General features: G+C 59.3%; 1 protein-coding gene across 3 annotated transcripts in view; it reads right to left on the bottom strand.

Annotated features, from left to right (window-relative positions):
* GSE1 (Gse1 coiled-coil protein) overlaps positions 1-22,070 on the bottom strand; it is a 414,574-nt gene that overhangs the window by 236,902 nt on the left and 155,602 nt on the right. For all 3 annotated transcript variants that reach the window (XM_089903375.1, XM_089903376.1, XM_022582998.3), the window contains exon 2: positions 21,569-21,749. In XM_089903375.1, the coding sequence (XP_089759501.1) occupies positions 21,569-21,749 (181 nt within the window). The remainder of the gene's footprint in view (positions 1-21,568; positions 21,750-22,070) is intronic.

The raw sequence follows: 22,070 nt of genomic DNA, 5'->3' as shown, positions 1-22,070 counted from the left end.
GGGCGGTCTCTGGGGCCCCAGATCAGGATCCTGGGCTGGGTGGTCCCCACTGGCACATCACTACCCCCCTGAGCCTGTTCTCACCCATGGAGGGAGGTGACACTGACTGCTTCTCAGCATGGAGACACTTCTGGGGAGGGACACTCTGTGAAGCGGTTCTGGCAAAGGAAGTCTCCTCCGATGTGGAGGGGTGGCTGACATTGATTGGATTCTGAGGGGAAAACCAACCAGGATCTGAACCACAGCTGGGGGTGGCTGCCAAGCCCCACAGGGAAGAGCCAAGGATTGATGACAGCAGCCTCCGGGCCAAAGACACAATCCTGTGGCTTAGAGGCCAGGGGTTCACTAGGACCCCAGGCTCTGCAGGTAGGAGGCACATGGGGTCTTCCCAAGGGTTCTCCCACCCCTGGCCTGATGATTTCCTGCCCTTGGGCGGGTCCCTTTAATGGCAGACCCCTCTTATCCCAGTCCCACCCTCAAGACCACTCGAGATCCTCCCGGCCTTGGCCCCCCTACCCAAGCAGACAAACACCCAGGAGGCAATTAGAGGGAAGCATGAATAGTCAATTGTGGGCAGCTTCTGAGGAAATGCGCAGTCACCCAGGCTGGCCTTGGGGGAGAAGTGTGTGTCAGAGAGACAGAGAGAGAGAGAGAGAGACACACACACACACACACACAGCATACAAGTGTGTGTGTGTGTGCTGCGAGCTGTGTGCGTGCTTGAGTGTGAGACAGACTGTGTGTCAGTGCACGTGTGTGAGTAGATGCCTGTGCTTATGCACTAAGGCTGTGTGCATATGTGTGCACACCCACGCGGGCAGCTCCGTGTGTGTACAAGTTGGGAACTGTGTGTGTACGTGTGTGCACGCACACACGCCTGTATCCATGAACGGAGCTCCGTGTGCCCACAGCAGGCTCGCGAGGCTACGGTGAAGCGCCCAGCGGCTGCCCCAAGCTGGAGGGTGCTGGAGTATGTCCCTGTTCCCAGATAAGCCTACGGGAAGGAGGAGGCCTTCTAGAATTTCCCCTCTTATTCAGAAGCACTTTGACCTGCTCTGCCCCCATGCCCACTCCGTCCTTCCAAGTCACCTAGAGTCCAGGGGTGGGGTCCCTGGCCCGGGTGCCAGCTGAGGGCCCCCCAGCATGTCCCCCACATGCCCCCACCTCTGTCATTGGGCAATCGAGGGGCTGTCTGTCTGCCCTGGTGGCCCTCCAGGCTGTGAGACTGGGAGGGATTTTACTCAGTTACCCACACTGCAGAGACGGGGGGCTGAGCGTCCGGAAGATCCTGGGGTCACTGCGTGTCCTCTCGGACACAAGTGCTCACAGCGGGGGCCTCGTGGGTGACTAGCCTTGGGGAGGAAACTCTGCCCCGAGGGTCCGGGACCACCAAGGTTCCGGCCCCCATCCCACTGGCAGCCAGGGCTTGTGGGTAAAGGAAGAGCCCAGAATGGAGAGATAAAGCCAGACTCGGAGGGACTGGGAGGGAGCAACAGGCCGGGGAGATAAGCCATCGGAGCCGCTGGGGTCCCCGGCCGCGCAGAAGTGTGTGGCCGGGAGATAACCACGTTCCAGGGGGTGGCCAGCGGGGCCCAGGATCGCGTGGCTGATGCCCAGTGGACGGGTCCACCACCCGCAGGAGTGGGGGCTCTGCGGAAGTCCAGGGGCCCAGGAGAGCGGGGCTGGCTGAGAGCCTGCACTGCCGTCATGTATTCCTGACATGGCACCCCCGTGAGCGGGCAAGGGAGCCCCAGGGGCGCCCACGGGGCCGGCCCCCTGGTCAGCACGGTGATCCCAGGCTGCTGTCAGGAGAGGCACCTGACCCGGAGAGGTACCCACCTCCAGCTCATCCTTGGTGACACTTCTCTCTAAGAACGAACACACCGGCTTCAGGTTTACCCTGCAGCCTCTTGGGATGGGGAGCACAGCAAGCTCTCCCAGACCCGGCCAGTGCTCTCAGTTACCCTGAGATGTGGTCACCATCCCAAGGGCCGGACAGAGCTGCTGGCCTCAGTTCTGCATTAGTGGGAGCTGCCAGGGTCTGACTGCCTGGTTCAATTTCTGGCTGTCTAACTGCCATGCCTTGGTTTCCTCATCTGTAAATGGGGCTAACAGTGCCTACCTCTTAGGGGATGCCGTGAATGCAAAACTGCACCTAGTCAGAGCACTATACATGATTATGAAATAAAATTAAATTCAGAGCATGACCTAGCAGATTCCACTCCGAGGTACAAAATTGACCCTTGAACAACACGGGTTTGAGTGGCGCGTGTCCATTTATACGCGTATTTTTTTCAATAGTAAATATGACGGTACTACAGGACCCACGGTTGGTTGAATCTGAGGATGCGGAGAAACCGTAGGTGCAGAGGGCCGAGGGCATCAATCCTCCTATAAGAGGATTTTCGACTGCTCGAAGGGTTGGCTCCCCTAAGCCCTGCATTTTTCAAGGGTCAACTGTATACCCCAAAGAACTGAGAACAAGTGTTCCGAGTCAAGCTTGTACAGGAATGTTCACAGCAGCATTCATCACAACGGCCAAAATGTGGGGACAGCCCAGGTGTCCGTCAGCGGAAGAATGAATACATAAAATGTGGCACGTCCAGGCAGTGGAATATTATTCAGCCATGAAAAGGGATGAATTCCTGACACAGCTACAACATGATGGACCTTGGAAACATGCTCAGTGAGAGACGCCAGGCACAAAAGACCACACGTCGTTTGATTCCATGTATATGAAACGTCCAGAAGAGGCAAATTCATAGAGGCGGAAAGCAGGTTAGTGGTTGCCAGGGGCTGGGGGGCAGGGGGAGTGAGAATAACTAATTGGTACGGGGGTTCCTTTGGGAGCGATAAACTGGAAAGAGGTGATGGCCATACCACATTGTGAATGGACTAAATGCCACGGAGTTATTCACTTTAAAATGGCTAGTTTTAGGTTACGTGAATTCTATCTCAATACAAAAAAGTTAAATTAACGTGCATTGCCACGACTTTACCGGGCGGGCTCCCACAGCCACCTGGAAATTCACAGGTCCCCAAATAAAATGCAAAGACTGGGAAAAGGCATGCCTCCCACCTGGGCAGGATGGCACCTCCCCGGGCGGAGGAGCAGTGGAGGGGCTGGTTTGCAGGCTGGATGACAGATCGGGGCTGCTGACTCAGACCCCCAGTGAGTGTTAACTGGAGCCAATTAGATCTGGGGCCACAGCAAATGAGGCCAATTTGTTAACCATGTTTATGTCAGGACTTCAAACCACTGCTGTCTACTGCAGAGCACAGACCAAATGTCTGACATTCAACACTAAACCCGACCATGGTTGGGGGCCGGGAGGTGGGGGCACCTGGGCAACAGAGAGGGGATTCCTCACCTCACTTTCCCCCACCTCTGTCTTGCTTGTGACCTTGACCAGCGGCTCCCCAGGCTTCAGTTTCCTCATGTGCAGAAACAAGGCCCTGATTCCGGGGCTCAGGGAGGAGATGGGGGAAGCTTCAACATCCCCCCAATTCAGATGAGGCCCAGAAGCACCACCCCTCCCCACTGGAATAGCCTCCCTCTGTCTCCAAGAAGACCTCAACCATCCTCCTTTGCATCTTGGAATCCTTCCAGTCACAGCTCTGTCTCTCCTCCTCCAGGAAGCCCTCCCAGACTTCCTCAGCTGCATGCCCTTAACCCTTGGGGTGCCCAGCTGGACTTTAAGATCCCTGAGGACAAGGTGTCTACCTCTGACCTCCTGCTGTCATTCAGGGAGATGGTGACCGTCCACGTTAGAATTTCCTGGCCAGTCCTGCGGTCCTTATAATCCACCAGAATGTTCTGGGAATGACAAGGTTTTGACCTCCCAAGGCCAAATACCTGATGTCCTATCTTTGGATTTCGAAAATACGCCCCTTTGCCACCAAGCTTGGCACCCAGTAGGCGTGGACTGGGCAGGAAGGCCAGCGGGCCAGGCACCCTCTCAATGGCCATGCCCTGGGCCTGCAAAGGGTCTTATCTCCTGGGAGCCAGAGCAGGAGGGTGACTGCAGTGACCTGCTTCCCTCGCCTACTGGCCGGGCTGGGGGTCAGGGAGCAGAGAGAACACACGCCCAGGTGGCAGGGCTCCAGGACCCTCACGGCCCCGCTGGTGGTCTCCTAGCCCATCAGGGAGGGGGGTCCAGGCCCGGTAGCCTGAGCTGGCACCCGCAGGGAGGGGGCGGCAGGAAATGCATCCCCCTACCCCGGAACGGGGCTGCTGCAATTGATCCACGAGAACCGGAGGCCTGGGGGCCTGAGCAGCTGCTCAGCATGGGGGCGGGGAAGGACACCGATACTTAGAAGTACCTACTATGTGCCCACCAAGTGAGCACCCACCAGGAGAACCCATTGTCTCTTCAGGAGTAAGATGGGGGTAATAATCAATCAATTCATCAATAAGAGGAAAAGTGAAGAGACTCTTAGTTTTCTTATTTTGCTGATCTGTCCATTCATTCATTTGACATGTATTAATATACCGAGGGCCTACTATATGCCAGGCACTGATCTAGGTGCTGGGGAGACTGAGAGAAACAAGGAGAGATGGAAAGTCTTGTCCTCTTGGAGCTGCCCGGCCAGTGAGGACAGCAGACGACGATCAAAGAAAGCCAGTGAAAAACACACGAGGTAGTGACGCATGCCCAGGACAGCCTAAGGACGGGGATGTGACATGGCAGGAGGTTGACGTTTTAGAAGAGAGGGACAGGGCGCTCTCAGAGAGTGCGACTTCGCCCACAGATCTGAGGCAAGAGAGGGAGAGCCCTTGGCTATCTGGGGAAGAGCCAGCAGCAGGGCCATGGCCTGGGGGGGTGTACTTGGGATGTGCAAAGGGTACATGCCCCGCTGCGCGACACGGAGGGCTAGGAGGCTTGTCCAGGTTTGCAGCCAGTAGGTGCCCGAGCTGGGATCTGAACCCGGATATTTAAAATCTCCAGCTGCCTCTCCACTGTTTGCACCTATTGGGGAGGGTCCAATTCTGCTACCTCCACCACTGGTTTAGCAGGACTTCTCCCCGAGCGGAGGGGAGGGAAGGGGAGGGGAGGGAAGGGGAGGGGAGGGAAGGGGAGGGGAGGGAAGGGGAGGGGAGGGGAGGGGAGGGTGCAATGGGACGGGGAAACGATGGCAGAATGGAGCTAGGGTAGCCGGATGGCCAGGGACCAAAGGGACCATCTTCCATCCCCAAGCTGACTGTCCCGTGCGCCCAGAGACCCAGGGTGTGCACAAGGCTGCAGGGTGCAAATGTTCACCCGGGCCTCAGTCTCCTGGTCTCTGAGGTCGGTTAATAAATGGTCCTGGCTTATGAGAAACGTGAGGAGGAGTCAAAGAGTGAATTGGTACAAAGCATGGCGAGCAGGGCCGCCCTGTTCAATACATGCTCGACACACGTGAGTTGTTGCTCCTATAAGGGCAGAGGACTGGGTCTCTCTGGCCATTCGGGGGGCATCAAGGAGGCTGGGCGGCCTTCCCACGGCTCACTGCCCTGAAATGGGCTTCTCAGCTTCCGTCCTCCAGACCCAGGCCAGGCTCCCTGGCTGCTCCCTGGGAGGCCCAAATGGTCGGTGGCCACACGGAGGGCACCAAGTCCGCGGGCTGCGGAAGGGGCCAGTGGGGCCTGAATGTCATGGAATCTGGAGACTTGGCCCTTCCTCAGGTGCCCAGAGCCCCCCATGGAGGAAGGGGGGGCCATGTCAGGCCAGCGTGGGTACGCCCCTGCTCCCCGCCCCCCGCTGGCCTCCCTCCGAGCTCCCCGCCACTAGACCACATGTTTTCCAGCCTCCTGGGCACAGATGGCCAGGCTGATAAACCCCTTTCCCGGGGACAGGGCTGTCTGCAGAAGGCCCGAGATAAGGCTGAGCGGCAGTGCCGAGCCTGCGGTTTCCCTGCAGCGGGGAGGGGGGGCCCGCATGGACAAAGGGGACGGGACAGCAGGGGGCCCACGCCTCCAGGCCTCACCCTGTGCCAAGCCTGGTGCCAGCCACCCCTGGGGGACAAGGTGAACCCCAGCCTCCTGCCTGCCACGACCTCCAGGGGTCAGAGGAAAGATCAAAGCTGGTACTTTCTACACGCTGTCCCGGCTCGAAGCGCTTTTCACCATTATCTCATTTAATCTGCCCACAACCCTACGATGTAGTCTATTACCTCGACTTTTCAGATGAGGAAACGAAGGCACAGAGAGGTTAGGTAACTTGCCCAAGGTCACACAGCTAGGAAAGGTTTCAGTTGGTGCCTCTCTTCCCAGGTTCTGTTTGGCCAGCAGCCCACAGCGAGCCCTGGAATTAAGACGTCATATCTTGGCAAGGAGGGCTAGGACACAAAGGAGAGAACGAGGTGGGGGACAGGGAGACATGGTACCCACAAAGTTCTGAGGTTACACAGATGCCCGTGGAGAATGGGATGCACAGGACACTCAGACACGCAGACATCACTCTGACCTCTGAGGGACAGACAGCTTCTTGCAACCCCCCTAACCTCCACACCATGTTCAGCCCACGATGGGTGCCCTGCCACCCACAATCATTCACACATGTCACCCCCACCAACATTCCAGGCTTCTGATCAAAGGTGACCAGGATTCCGGAACCGAAAATCAAAATATGGTAGGCGCAGGGCTTCCCTGGTGGCGCAGTGGTTAACAATCCGCCCACCAATGCAGGAGACATGGGTTCGATCCCTGGTCCGGGAAGATCCCACATGCCGCGGAGCAACTAAGCCCGTGCACCACAACTACTGAGCCCGCGCTCTAGAGCCTTCGAACCACAGCTACTGAAGCCTGTGAACCTAGAACCCGTGCTCCGCATCAACAGAAGCCACCGCAATGAGAACCCGCGCACAGCAACGAAGACCCAACGCAGCCATAAATAAATTAATTAATTTAAAAATATATATATGGTAGGTGCAGATGGGAGGGAGTCCCTAGGCCACTGCACGACTCTACCCAAAGGCCCCCTGAGATTGTGCAGTGCACAACCTGCACGACGGCAGAAGCAGTTCGGAAATCCAGCGGGACCTGCAGCCCTGGTGATGGTGGCCGTGCAGACCAACCTGTGTTGCCTCGGACACCTCTAAAGCCCCAGAACAGAGGGGGGCGGCTCCGCCCACCAAAACCCCCTCCTCGCTATCCTGCACTCCCCTCCCAGGCGCCCCCAGCCCTCCACTCACACCCTGTGCTGCGGGGGCACCTGTGGCTTGGCAGGGCCTGGCGCTGAGGGTGAGGGAAGGCGCAGACATCCGCTGCCCCTCCCCCACTTCTGGGCTCCCCTCCAGCTCCTGGCTCCTGCCGTGACAGCCCGCCTCCCAAAGCTCTGAGAACAGAGCCAGGCTGTGTTCACGTGCCCCCGCTGGGACCACACGGCGGGCAGGAGGGCAGGCGGGCAGGGGAGCACAGCCACCACCCCACACCGCCAGGCCACAGGCTCTGTCTGTGCCCAAACCTGCCATTAGGGAGACGTGAGGCGGCCAGACCAGCCCACCCAGCTCTGAACTCACCCCAGACCAGCCCCTGGGGACAGGGGTGGGGCCTCAACAGCCCGGCCTTCCCCACACTAGAGAAGATGAACAACCTTGGTTATCCCCATTTCACGGATGGGGAAACTGAGCCTCAGACACGGTGCACAGATCGGCCTGCGGGGTCTGGTTCCTAAGAATGTGCAGTTAGCCGTCTCCCCGGGCTCTGCTTCCTGCAGGGAGCGGGGGAGAAGCTGGGGACGGGCTGAAGCCCTGCCTGGGGGCCAGAGGGGCTTAGGGGGCAGGGGTCGGGGTCCAAAGAGATGGGAGGGAGGCCCACACAGAGTGTGTAGGTTGGTTCCTGGTGGGAATTCCTGCTTTGGCTGGGGCTGGTCCCACGCCCCACGTATGCCTGGGGTAAGCATCCCACGGCTGTCAGTTTCCTTATCTGTAAAGTGGGGCCAATGACTTGAGAACTGGCATGCAGTAGGTGCTTGATGATTGCTCCTTCCCATCCTGTACCCTGCTGGGTGAGGGGGACAGAGGCCCAGAGGCTGGGATGCTGGTGGTGGGGGAGGGTGGCTGGAAGCCGCCCTGAGGACGGCATTTTCCCGTGATTTCTGAGTGGGTTGTGGTAGGGTAGCGGGGGAGGAGTGACATAGGGATTCAAATGCTCCCGGACAAGGAAAACAGAATGACGATTGGGACAGTGAAAATCAGGGTGCTGACAGCTCGTGCTGCCTGAGCTGAGCTGTCCCGAGGGCCTCAGGTCCTGACCCACTCCATCCTCACAGCCCTGGTTCATGTCGAGAAATAGCCCAGAGAAGTTAGGCAGCTTGTCCAGGACACACAGCATTAAGTAGCAGTAAGGGGATTTGAGCCCAGGACAGCCAGGTCCAGAGCCCCACTTTTCACACCACATCTGGGGAGCGAGGGGTGCCAGGAATGGTTTCTTAGCCCCCATAAGGGAGGGCGTGGTACCACTGTCACCGGTGAAGGGACAGGGAGGCTGGCCCTTGTCCACTCATCTGTCCCCACCCACAGAGGACAAGAGCCTTCTTCTGGCCTTGGGGCAGCAGTGGGTGGCCCAGGACAAAGGTGTTAGGGTCCCAAAAGCTAGCCTCAGGGGCCCTCTCCTCCACAGCCCCCCTCGAACCAGCAGGTCAGACTCGTGTCACGTCCACACCCCTCACAGCTTCCAGGGACAGCAGACCTGGCCAGTTACCAAAGCCACTGTCTGCACACTAATTCCCTCAGCCTGAAGCCACAGGGGCCACGTCGCCCGCTGGGCCTGCTGGGCGCACGCACACATGCACACCGACACGCACATAAAACCACACACGCCCACAAACTCAGACCCACACACACCAGCACACACAGATACAGACACATGTACTCACAGAGACACAGAGAGACAGACAGATACACACACACGCGCACACACACAGAGCCCCCAGAGAGAGGGGGCAAGGAGCCGCTGACCCGAAAGCCACTTGACCTGTCTGTACTGATGGTGCCCAAAGGGAGGGAGGGAGGAAGGCCTGGTGCGCAGCCAGGGCCTGTGGCTTATGGAGGAGGTGCAGAGAGTGCGCGGCCCTGCCACGGCAATGGGCAACCACGGGGGACCGTGGGGACAAAAGCACAGTCATACTAGCCCTGGGCTACCTGCTGCCAGTCGGCTGGGGTCTCCAGGCCTGCTTGGGATGAGAGGAGACCCAACATTCATTCACTATTCATTCAGCCAAACATCCATGCACCCATCCACCTACCCATCCATCTATCCAACCATCCATCCTCCACTATCCACCCATCCACCCATCTTCCACTATCCATCTGGCCACCCATCCACCCATCCTCCACTATCCATACACCTATCCATCCATCCATCCATCCACCCACCCACCCATCCATCCATCCATCCATCCTTCTAGAAATGTTACTGAGCACCTACTGTGTGCAGACCCTCTTCCAGGAAGCAATCAGTACATCTGAGGCCCTGTCTGGCACTAGTTTGGTGCTGGAAGGATGGAGGCAAAGACAGGTCACTTCCCAGAAACAAGGACAGCATGACTGAACGTTTGCTATGCACGTAGCCTCATTTAACCTCACGGTGACCCTACGTGATAGCTGCTGCCAGCACTCCCACTTTACAGATGAGTAAGCTGAGGCTCCACTAGAAAGCAGCAACACAAGAGCCCATGCTTTGAATCTTTCCCCTCCCTCCTTTCCCCTTCCCTTTTTGGTCTGTTTTATCTGACAGGAAAGAGAACCAAAGAAGGCAACACGCAAATGGCCAACAATCATGGCAGAAGCCAGGCAACTGTATGTCCTGGTTTGCCCAGGACAGTCCTGGTTTTCAGCTAATGTCCCCACATAATAGGTTAATAGTGCCGCCTGTGTTCTCCCACGCCCCCTGGTTTAGACCTCAGTGAAGTCAAGTGAGCTCCCTTCCCACTCTGGGGCTGAGGAAACGATGTAATATTGGGAGAGACGGGGAAAGGGAGGTTCTGAGGAGGAGCAATCACTGAAGGCTTCCTGCAAGAGGCGGGGCTCAGCCGCATCTACAGGAAAGGACACACTACCCACCAAGACCCCACGCCCATGGCCCAGGCCAGGGCTCAGCTTCAGTCCTCTGTTTAAAGAGGGTCTGGGGGATCCCAGGAAGCGCAGACACTGGGTACTGGGCGGTGTCGGGGACAGGGCCTGCAGTTGCCTGGGGCAAATGTGGCCTGTCTGGCTGCCAAGGGTGTGAGGAAGGGGCTGGAGTCCGGGCTGTGCCTTCGTGACGGGAACAAAGGCAATGACGGGCCCTGGCTGCCCTCCTAGCACCCACGAGGCAGGCTGGGCCCGGGCCTGCTCTTGGGCTCCCAGTGCCCCCGCCCCCCGCCCCCAGGAGGACAAGGTGCCCCGTCTCCCATCACCACAGGTGCCTCATTGCCTGGCACCTGCCCGTCCTGGCAGGACTGGGGCTACCCAGTCCTGAAAAGCCACAGCCCACTGTCCTCCCAGCCAAAGTCCCGCAGTGACTCTGGAGAACCTTCTGGACTTCTCAAAGCTTAGGAAACATTTTCTTAAATGGGGTTGGCCTTCCTGTAATTGAGGATACCTCTTATCCTGCGTGGTGGGGCAGGATGCAAACTCTGTGCCACACTTTCATGCCAGTTCTGCCACTCAACTCACTGGCCTGGGGACCATCAGCCGGTCACCTGAACCTCCGTGCCTGGGTCTTCTCATCTAGAACATGGTGGAAGAAGGGCGCCCGCACACGGGGTGTGGTGAGGGTTCAGTGAACTGGCATCTGCCAAGGGTGGCCAAGAGCCTTAGTATACAGTAGGTGCTCACTGAACGCCAGCTGCTACAGTCCCTCTTGCTGCACAGATGGGGCACACAGAGGAGGAGGGACCTGGAATCTGAGACACGGAAAGAAGATTGTCCCGTCCGACCTCTGCGCCTCTACAACCTCTCCAATGGGTTGGTGATTCCTGCTCGCATACGATCGAGGATGGAGAGCTCACTACCTCACAGCCAACCACCCTGTGGATGGGCAGGGGAGCGCGCTCCCCTCGCCAGTGTGCTCCTTCGTAATCAGATTAAATCCAAGGCAGGGAGTGGAGGGTCAGGACTAGAGTCCACGCCTCCCACCTCCCAGCCCAGAGCCCTGCATGCTGTCCTAGGGGCCAAGAAGCTGGCTGTGATGGGAGGAGGGGGAGCCCTCGCACCCCACCTGGTATGGAACGGGGAGCTCTGAGGCTTCAGCGTCACCTGTGCCGAGCACACCTATGTTCCTCCCAGCACCTCCTCGGAGGCTGTCCCTTGGCCTCCTCCACCAGCTCCTGAGCTCCCAGATCTGCCCGGCTCCTCTCCCAGCCCTTCTGCCCTTTTCCTCCCACTTCCGGCGGCAGGAGGGGGCTTGGCAGGTGGGTCACCTGGGTTCTAGACCCTGCTCTGTCCCGGGGGGCTGGGCAGCCCCCAGCAGCGATGCTCCCTCCTCAGAGCCTCAGGTTCCCCTCTGTAGGAAGGGACGGTACGATTCAGTGACCTCTGTGAGCCACCTGGCTCTGGGCTTCACCTCCAACGGCTGGGAGGACAGCAGGCTCACCTGTGCGCACCCCCAGGTGCCCAGCGCCAGGCCCCGCGCCAGCCTGAGCTCCGTGACGGCACAGTGGGCAGAGGGGTTTTCGCGGTGGGGGCAGCGGGGACATGCCTCAGCGCTCTGCTGCGCCCCCTTGCCATCCCAACGCTTGCCCTTGGGCCCCGGCTCAGACTGAGGCCATTATGCCGGCCCCTGGGGACATTCCATCTGTCCCCTGGGCCATGCTGCGTTCCACACATGCGCATCGGTGCCCTTGCAGCCAGGACGTGCTCCCCTCACCGAGTCCCTGCTTAGCATCTGCTCCCCCATCTCTGCCTCTGCCCTGTGAGTCTGGGCACCGTCCCAGGACCCCCCTTCCCCCCCCCGCCCCCGCCGTGGGGCCATCCCAGGGACTCACCCGGCAGGGGCACTGGCCACTTGGGGCTCTTCTGGTCCACGAGAACTGACAGTCCCAGCCCCTGGCCCCCTGGCCTGGCCATCTCGGAGCAGCTCCCTTCGGCCCGGGGTGGGGGTGGGGGGGGCGGAGCAGCAAGGCGGGGGGAGGGCAGAGAAAGCCTCTCTCCCAGGTCTGCAGACCAGCTCCGGGAGCAGACTCCCAAGAAGTCAGCTGAGAGACGGAGCGCGTGCAAGCCAGGGCTGCCCGGCGAGCCCCAGCACAACCACGCGGCCGCCCTCCCCCCGCCCCCCAGCCTTCCCCCGCTCCCGGCCTGGCACACGCCCCGCCAGCTGTAGACAGGAGCCGCGCTCCGGAGGGTGGCGGCCACTTCCTGCCTTCCCTGCACTGTTCTCGTCCCGCAGGACCCAGGGGGCCCAAGGGATTTATTGCACATGGGAGACCTATGCCCTGGGCAGCAGAGGAGCCTCCAGATCCCAAAGGGGGTCACACCCCCCACCAAGGTCACCCTTGCTGAGTCACAGCATCATTCAACAGTCTGTACTGGGCACCTACTACGTGCCGGGTGCCGGGCCTCTAACCGTGTGCCAAGTCCCCATGGCTGCCGTGATGCGCTCCAGGCAGCAGGAGCCACCCCCGTGGGGGCACTCCTGCAGAGAAAGGGCCAAGGACGGCTCAGCTCAGGCTGGAGGAAGGGCACAGGGGAGCTGGGGGTGTGGGCAGCGCCCACCGTGGGCCGTGGTCTCTGGCGACCTATAGAGAAGTTCCCGTGGGAGACTTGTGGGAGAAGGAAGGAAGGATGGAGGGGGGAAGGGGAGGAGCCTGTGGTCATCAGGGTTTGTCCTCTCCTCCCTACAAGGGTCCAGGTGCCCAGTTCGAGCGCTGCCTTCTCCCTGGAGCGCCCCCCAGCGGCACTGTTCTTTGTCTGCCACTCTGTCCTTGTTAGAGCCCATCTTGGTGCATTTGGGGACAGAAGGGCTGGACATTTGCTGGGGGTGGGGACCACCCGAAGGACCCGAAGGTGGGCCCGCAGGCTGCTTGCTGGGGCACAGTGCTGAGAGGGGAGGGGAGGGGACAGAGCCTTGTCCGGTCTCTGGGGTCAATCCCCTTCCTTGTACCTAGGATGGGCAGCAGGCATGGGAACTGGGGTTGGGGGCGACCTGAAGGCCGTGGCTTAGGCCATGTTTCCAGTGCTCTGTTGTGTCACCTCCTGGGCAAACACCAAACTGCACCCAGAACCTCCTGGGATGGGCGAGAATCCAGGGTGGCGTGGGGACCCCCCAGAGGTCCCCCATCTCCATTCTAAACGATGGTCGTTAACTGAGGTCATCTTCATGCAACAGCCCGGGGGAAAGGTTCTATCAAGACCCTGATGTTCTAGAGGAGGAAACTGACCCAGGGTGACCCAGAGCACACCTGCTGGGGCTGAACCGGCTGTGTCAGGTTCCACAGCAGCACGGCCACAAGGCCAGAGGGTTCAGTCCCAGGACACACAACGGCGGCCGGTGCAGAATCAGTGCTCAGGAAATCCCTCTATCGCCGTGCAGTCCTCACCAACCTGCCTGTCCTTCAGCCGTGGGCACGGACTCCACGGCCCAGGGGCCGCATGTGGCCAGCTCAGCCCAGCAACAATGACTGGTGTGGAGGTCAAATAATGGTCCCCAGAGTCGGCCATGTCCTAATCTCTGGAACCTGCAAATGTGTCACTTAATAGAACAAAAGGGACCTTGCAGATGTGATTAAGTTGCGGACCCTGAGATGGGAGATCAGCCCCGCGGGCCCAGTGCAAGCACAAGGGTCCTCGTAAGAGGGAGGCAGGGGTGGGAAGGAGGAGATGTGATGACAGAAGGAAGAGGTTGGAGAGATGTGGGACCACAAGCCAAGGAATGCGGGTGCCTCTGGCAGCGGGAAAAGGAAGGAAACATTCTCCCCTGGAGCCTCCAGAAGGAACCAGCCCTGCGACACCCTGATTCTAGCCCGGTGAGACCTGTGTCAGATCTCTGATCTCCAGACTGTAAGGTAATAAACTTGTGTTGCTTTAAACTGCCAAGTTGGTGGGGGTCTGTTACAGAAGCAACAGGAAACGACAAATGTTTCCAGACTCACAGCACCTGACATACAACAGTTGCTCAGTCAATGCTCTTCTCTGTGTTTGATCCAGGGAGCTCACAGCCCATCCCCAGCGTCAGCCAAGTCCGAGGGGGAGAAAGGACCAATCACTCACAGGTGACCTTGAAGTGTCCTTGACCCCAACACGATCACACAGGGACGCCTCGGGGAAAAGCAAGCAGCCCGTGGTTGCTGGAATTTTCTATTTTAGAGCAAAGCCCTGGAGAGGGAAGAAAAGTTCCAGAATGGAGTAAGGACCTGCTTGGGACATCAGCCCTCGGCCCAGGAAGCTCGAGTAAATGGACGCCCCCGATGTTTACAAGAGACTCATTTCTTCTTTACCTTCCCCTCATCCGGTCCCCCAGCACCAGCTGACTTAAAACTTGAATTCACTCAACAAACATCGACGGAGCACCTGAGCACCTATTAGCACCTATTAGCACCTGCACTGGGCCAGGTGCTGGAAAGATAAAGAGGATGGTAAAATATGGCCCCTGCCTTCATGGAGAGGGCGGGTGGGCTGCCTCGGAGCCTTTGCACTTGCGCTTCCCGTGGCCTGGAACTCTCCGCCTAATGCCACCTCCTCGGCAAGGCCTCCGGGAGCAGCCCGCCTACAGTCATAACTCTCATCTCTGTATCCTCCGACCCTATTTTGCTTCACGGCACCGTCACCACCTGGCATCGCACATGCTGCCTGGCACAGTCTTTGGCACATAGCAGGTGCTCAACAAATACCTGTGAACAAATGCCCCCACGTGAACGGCCGTGTAGTGGTGGAGACACATGTGCCAACGGGCAACCATGGTGAGGACGCAAGCAAAGGTCTTCTGGGAGATGCCCAATGTCAAGTGGTTTCTGCTCTAAATAGAAGGTTATAGGTGAGAGCTGGTGTGGACACAGGGAGGCTCTTACAAGTGATGCTCTTCTAGCCAGTTAAATCCCTATGGTGCTAAACCAGGAGAGCCAAGGTTCCCCGAGCGCCAGCTTATCTACCAGCTTAAGCACGGTCAAGGGGAAAGCAGGGTGGTGGGTGGGCAGAGGCCACGGCAGAGATGGCAGACAGGTGGGCCCCACGTGCAGTAGCCCTTGGAGGGGTGGCCTGTGCTGGCTTTACTCCCTGGGGTCCCGAACACTGCCCCCGGGACACCCCATCCTGAGCCCCGGAACAGTCATTTCTATGGCTCAGCTGATCTCTTTTTTTCTACCTGAAACTTTTATTTTATTGTATTTTATTTATTTTTTTGGCACGCGGGATCCTAGTTTACCGACCAGGGATCAAACCCGTGCCCCCTGCAGTGGAAGCGCAGAGTCCTAGCCGCTAGACCGCCAGGGAATCCCCTACCTGAAGTCTTAATCACAAACTTAATGGAAAGAAATTAAGAGTTCGGGGCAAACAGACCCACCTGATAGCAATTTTGCCAGGTCTAAAGAGCTGCTTTTATCTTTGTGCCATTTTGAACTTCGTTGAAGTCAACACGCAGTTTATCGTTTTCTTAAATTGCCCAAGTTCTCTTTTCTTTTTCATGTCATGGACACCTGCATCAGTCAGACAGACACACAGAGCCACACACCAGCCAAGGAACCAGACCCTGGCAATCGGAGGAGAGAGGAGGGAAGGGGCTTCAGGCCCAGCACGTGTGAGTCCCGCTAAATATTCAGAGGCTCCTGGGGAGAGATCGACTTACAAGCCTGGAGCCTCTGGGGCTGCCCGGGCTTCTCCACCTCCTGCCCAGACTTGCAAGCTCCGTGCTCCTGGCATTACAAGAAGTTCCCGAGAAGATAAACAGTCGCTAGTTGGAGGGAAAACAGACTTTGGATCCCAGCTTGGCTGGAGATGTACAAGGGAAGACAGAGGGGCTGACGGGAGCACGGAGACACTTCCACTGCACAAAGCCCCTTTCCATCAAGCCAGGATGAGCTACAGCCAAGCCCGGCGGCCCCTGTGTTCTCTGAGCAGCTGCCTCTTGGCCTCGGGGCGCAGGAGTTCACCCGGCGCCACCCGCCAGAGCGCTCAGCACCAGCAGCGCTCCAGGTGAGACCTGCCAAGGACGTCTCAGGGCCTGAGCCAGTAGCCAAGTGGAGGCCCCGCCCCGCTGGCCGGGAGCCCGTTCTCCCGACAAAGGAGAGACAAAAGCCACGCAGGGCCAGGACCCTGGTGGTCACCAGCTCGCTCTCCTCGCAGGGCCAGGGCCAGCTCCCGTGTCCCTGAGTGCCGGGCACGGTGCTCAGCGGTGGATGTGGATCGACTCTTGGATCTCACAGCAATGGAGGGGGAAACCAAGGCACAGAGAGGTTGTCTGCCTAAAACCAGAAGCTTGGAAGAAGCAGAGGCAGGATCTGAATTTAGGGAGTGCCAGTCTGGATCCGAAAGCTTAGAAGATGTCCACGCCCAGCAAACACTGATTTGATCTACACACATGGCTAGAAAGGAAAAGAGGAAAAACCCCAGTAGCCCCAGGACGGACGTTGGTACCTATGATCATTCAAGGTCCAGGCAACTCTTACTGCTATGTCCTCATGGCTCTCAGGTTACATCTTCCAGGCACGGCCCCCAGGCTCCAAGAACTCAGCCTGGGCCTGAGGGGCTCAGCTCCCGGGAAGCTGCCTGGTTCTCCGTGCTCTTGGCTTGGCTCGTGGGGTGCCCTTCCTGGGAGAGCTGGTTGAGCCACAGCACCTGCGGTAAATTCCCCCATATCCGTGGGGCTGAGGAGCCCGGGCAGAGGCCGGTCACGCTGGGGGCCGGTGCACGCATGTGCCGTGTTGCTTGCAGACAAGGCTGAGCAGACAGCCCTGGGAAATGTGCCATCCCAGGTGGTTTGTCAGAAGCAGACAAGGATGTGTGTGAGAGTGATTCATAAGGCACAGCACGCAGGGAGCAGGGACGGGGACAGGGTAAGGAAGCAGAGAAAGAAAGCAAAGGCCACTCCAGGTAAAGCCCCAGCCTGGTCCAGGGGAGCCCTGGAGGGGAAGCTAGTCTTTTGCAGAGGACCAAGGGACTGGGCCTCACGTTCCCACACCTGCCAGGGGATGAGGACGCCCAACCCTTCCCCCAAAGCACACGGACCAGGGGAGGGTATCCAGGTGCAGCAGGGCAGACTCAGACACACGTTCTTGGAGCTCATGGAGCCGTGGATGAACCGCCCAGGGGGACGGGCAGCCGAGGCAAAGATGACCAGCTGACTCTCCACCATGCCCGGGCCCTGCTGCAGTGGACAGCTGTCCCTGCCCAGCTCCCTTCCATCTTTGGGGCCAGTGGGAGGACACGGGTCACCTCAAAGCCAAGGGTGAATATCCAGCGGCTTTCTCGTGTTCTCTTCTCCGTGTCTGTTGGTGATGGAATCAGGAAACTCTGGAAGCCACGAGCTAAAGGGAACCTGGGACCCTGTGTCACTCACAATGGGCTCGGGGTTACCTGTACAACTCCCGTCAATGGTTGCCCTGACTCATAAACTGATTTTATAAGGGACTTTAAAATGGTCAGCAGGACAGTGGCCCTTAAGGACACCCACATCCTAATCCCTGGAACCTGTAAGTATGCTCCCTCACGCGGCAAAGGGGAATGAAGTTTGCTACTCAGCTGACCTTGAGATGACAGCGTACCCTGGATTGTACAGTGGGCCCCTGGAATCACAGGTCCTTATATGTGGAGGAAGGGGGCAGGACAGAGCCACAGGAGCTGTGACCACAGAAGCAGGGCAGAGAGATGCAAGTTCCTGGCTTTGAAGGTGGAGGAGGGAGCCACAAACCAAGGAATGTGGGCAGCCTCCAGAAGCTAGAAAACCTGATTCTGCCCAACAGTCTCCAGGGAGAACGCAGCCCTGCCCATATCTTGATTTTAGCCTAGTGAGACCCAGATTGGACTTGCGGCCTCCGGAAGTGTAAGATGCTAAATACGTATTGCTTTAAACCACCGACTTGGTGATGACCTGTTACAGCAGCAGCAGGAACTAACCCCGAACTCTTCCAAGGCAGCCACTGCCTTGGTCCTGACAGGAGCAGGTGAAGGGAGGGGTCTTCTGGAAGGTGCACGCTGTCTCCCATATTGGCTCCTATCCCCACCCTGCCAGCCCCACTCCTCCTCTCCCCTCCCCGCTGGACCAGTGGTCCCCCAAAACCTGGAATAAGTACAAATGAGAATGGAGGCTTTCTGGGTGGGAGCAGGTCAGCGGCTATTAGGACAGAAGGAACCCACAGGCCACCCCCAACGGGGCTGGCCCAGCCCAGCACTCCAACACGGCAGGGGAGAAAGGGAGGCACCCAGGAACACAGCCGTGATGGGAGAGTCTGTCTCTGTCTGGCTTTCTGTGACCCCATCCCAGACCCATCAGTGGGGTCTGTGGCTCTCACTAGCTCTATATTATTTACCATTTCAGAAGCTGTTCCACAGCTCAGAAAGGACACCCAGGGCCCATGCGGCAGAACTATAGAGCCACTGCTCCGCGGTGCAACATGGCAGCCCCGACGGCCAGGTAGGGAGCACGTGCACAGAGGTGACAAGAGGAACGGCGCCACCTGGAATGGTGCAGTGTGCAGCCTGCACAGCCTTGCCCTGCAGCCCGGGTGCCCCCTTGGCGTTCCTCCCATGTCACCGATACTGTGCTACAAAGAAGATTTCACTGTTACAATTTCACGCTTACTCAGCAGCTGGAGCAGCTAAGCTTTCGGAAGATTCTGAACCTGCAGAGGCTCCACGGCCGGGAAGTGGCAGCTCTGAGACTTGGAAACTCGGACTTGGGTCTAGGACACCAGCCACACCCTCACTCATCACCAGATGCTACTGCTTCTCTCCCAAGGAGCCTGCGACGGCACAGAGATCATCGTTCAGGAACGCCTGTCCCCATCAGCTGGGGATGAATTGCAAGTGTCCTCTTGCTGGATTCTATACCGCCTGCGAGTGGCACATGAGAAATGGACCTCCCTTTGACTGAAGGCTTAAGAATATTGGAAAGAGCTGGGCCTGGGGGCTTGCCGCCTACAAGGGAAGGCGGCCTCGTGGTGAGGTTTGGATGGAACCCTTCCCCCACCAGCTTGGTCAGTCCAAGGTCCGTGCCTGGCCCGCCAGAGGGATGCCAGCCGTGGGGGTCCGCACTTCCCCTGCAGCCCTGGAGCTCTTCCCCCTGCAGCCAGCAAGTGACCACTCCCCAGGTGGGCCCTCCCAGCGCAGCGCCTGAGGACCACACGGCCTCCTCCTCTGGGAGAAACCGAGGCGGGTTGGCCATGCGTATCCCTGGGGGCACGTGGCCCAGCCCCCCAGCCCGGCACCAGGGCTGCCAGTGTGACAGCTTCCTTCCCCTGACAAAGATGTCTGCAGGGAACTGGGGCTCAGAAACGGATGGCAATGGAAAGCTGCCCCCTCCCCAAGGCAACAGATGCAGCCTCCAACCTGCCCACAGCCACCCCGTCCTCTGGGAAAGGCAGCACTGGGGTGGATGCCACCATGCAGGGAGTGGGAGAGACAGCAGGGAGACGGGGAGGGGCTCAGAGCTCTGGAGAGAGGGCTGTGTGTGTGTGTGGGGGGGGAACGCGTGTGCATACGGATATGCGTTCCCAGGTGTGTGTCTGCGATGTGTCCTTATGTGCACGTGTAAGAGCGTCCAGTGCCTGTGTGTGTCTCTGCACATGTACCCTCATGTCTGGTGCATCTGCCAGGTCTGCGCTTGTCCCCGCGTGTCCCTGCGCCTGTGTGTCCATGTGTCTCTAAGTGCTCGCCCCTGCGCCCGCCCCGCCGTCCAGCTGGCAGTGCACAGCTGGACCCGGGGGCTGCGCGCGCCTGCCCGATGAGAGGTGGCAGGTGTGTAATAAACCATTTGTCACTGTCACGTTTCCAAGTAGCAGCAGCAGCAGCGGTCTCCCCGGGAGGGGCTGACTATGGGATGCTGCTCCTGGCGGGTCTCCAGCTGTGAGCTGGGCCCCCCCCATTCCCCCCAAGGCAGGGCCACAGCCTGACAGAGAGCAGCTGGCAGACGTGGGTCTTGTGCCCCTGCCCTGGGGCGGCCCCAGGGCAGGGGGCAGGGGCTCGTGCATGTCAACCGGGGGAGGGGAGGGTCCCCGAGGGTCACGGTTTTGCAGGTTATTACCCAGAGCTGAGGCACTCGTGGGGGCGGGGGGCCAGGACCTGCACTGAGTGCGCTCCTGTCCTGGTTACTTTAATTCTCACGCCTGCCCGTGAGCCACGCACTTCCATTGGCCTTCCTTCCCATTCCTCAGATGAGGAAACTGAGGCACACTGCAAGAAGACACTTGTCCCAGGCTCAGAGAATGCTGGGGGCCTCCCTGCCCAGCACCTGCATGTCCCCTTTGCTGCCTGACACTCCATCCCCAGCAGCCAGGGTCTGGAAGCCCCGCAGAGGGCTGGGTGGCCCCTTCCCTCGCTGAGTCCACATCGCAGAGAGGAAGGGGGGTACCGGGGCTGTCCTAGAGATGGATGTCCACATGACCATGCACCGGCTCCCCCAACCTGCCCGCTCCGGCTCTCTCACTAACAAGCAGTGTTTTCCGCCAGCTGCCCCCGCAGTGGGCCAGCAACAGGGAGGCCTGGGCTGGGGGGCGGTCTTGAGACTCAGTCGTCTTAGGGGCAGGACACACACAGGGACTCAGTCTGAGGGCTCTCGGCCGAAGGGGCTGTTCCACGACCCTCCCTAGGTAAGAACGCAGGTGTCCACTCACTGTTCCCAGCCCGGGGCCCATGTGCCCCACGATAAACGCCTCGGGACTCCACACTCAGGCCCAACAACCCACGAGGGAGCTGCGTCTCCGCCAATGGGGAAAGTGACGTGTCCAATGGGGCCGAGATGCGCGGACGGGGTCTCCAAGGCTGAGGGGGGTGGGGGTGAACGCCCACGCAGGAGAACGCTGGTCAGCATCTTCCGCGGCTGGACACCCTCGTTCCCTCTGGCCTAAATGGGGTTACGCCAAGAGCCACGCGCCGGGACGTGTGTGGCGCCTCCACAAGGCAGGAGGGAGCGCGGGCACACGCACCGGGCGGGCCCACCACCCCGTGGCGCACAACGGTGAAACCAAGCACTGCGGCAGCTGCGACAACAGAAGGACCTTGCAGCGCTGAGCCGGGCCCAGGAGACAAAGCTCACACCCCCAGGACACCGGCGATTCAGGGAAACACAGGTGCGACGGAAACAGCAAATGGGACCTGGCGGGTCCCTCTGGGGGCGCCGGGGCATCCAGGTAGATGGAGCGTCCTAGGGCTGCGTTGGGTGGTGGTTCACAGGGATCCATTACATTATTTTTTAAATGAATGAGTGAACACAATGGAACGTAGAGATGAAAAAACAACAACCACCCAGCCAAGGCCATTTGTGAACCAACCATGAGACAGCGTTGAGAAGCAGGGGAAGAAAATCAAACAAGTCAGGGAGACGCAGCCTCCTGGCTTTTCCCTGGAATGTGGCGGCCGTGGGGTGGGAGTCTGCGCCGGAACTTTCTCTGCGTGCTCCCTCGCTGCCGGGGGCAGCCTGATCCGCTCCAGTGCTCAGAGACAGTAAAAAGCTGGCACCTACCTGTGCCCGTGAGTTCCGGTCCGGCCCTGTCCAGGCTGCTCTGCTGACACCGGGCTGGCCCCTGCTCCTGGGAGGTCCTGGGGCCCCTGGGCAGGCTCTCCCCTGGGGCGCCTGGCCGAGGCTCGGGCTCCCGGGAAGGAGGGTGGACGGCCGTCGATGCCTCGAGAGATGCAGAGGTGACCTGGAAGGACGGGGGAGGGGGGGACATCGTGAGTCTTGGTCACGCCTGCCAGGAGGTGCCCAAGGGGTGGGCCCCCTGGGCCGCTGGGTACCACCCCTCCCCCATGATGGCCTGGCTTTGTCATCAGGGACTCAGCGTGGCTGGCTCGGGGCAGCAGCAGAACTGGTCCCCAGACTGCCAGTGTGAGTCAGTACCAGTGACTGCCTCGCCCAGCAAACCTGCCCAGCAGCGTGGTGGACACCAGGCTGATCACCGGGCACTGAGGATCCACTCCCAGGCCCCATCACTACCCAAGCCCCTATTCTCTGCACGGAAGTTTGT

This window comes from Delphinapterus leucas, chromosome 20 (assembly GCF_059928025.1).
Source record: "Delphinapterus leucas isolate spDelLeu-1000000601 "Yukka" chromosome 20, BTC_Dleu_Yukka2, whole genome shotgun sequence".
NCBI classification, from domain to species: Eukaryota; Metazoa; Chordata; class Mammalia; order Artiodactyla; family Monodontidae; genus Delphinapterus; species Delphinapterus leucas.
The sequence above is the reverse complement of the archived record's forward strand: the minus strand, read 5'-3'. Positions and strand labels throughout refer to the sequence as shown.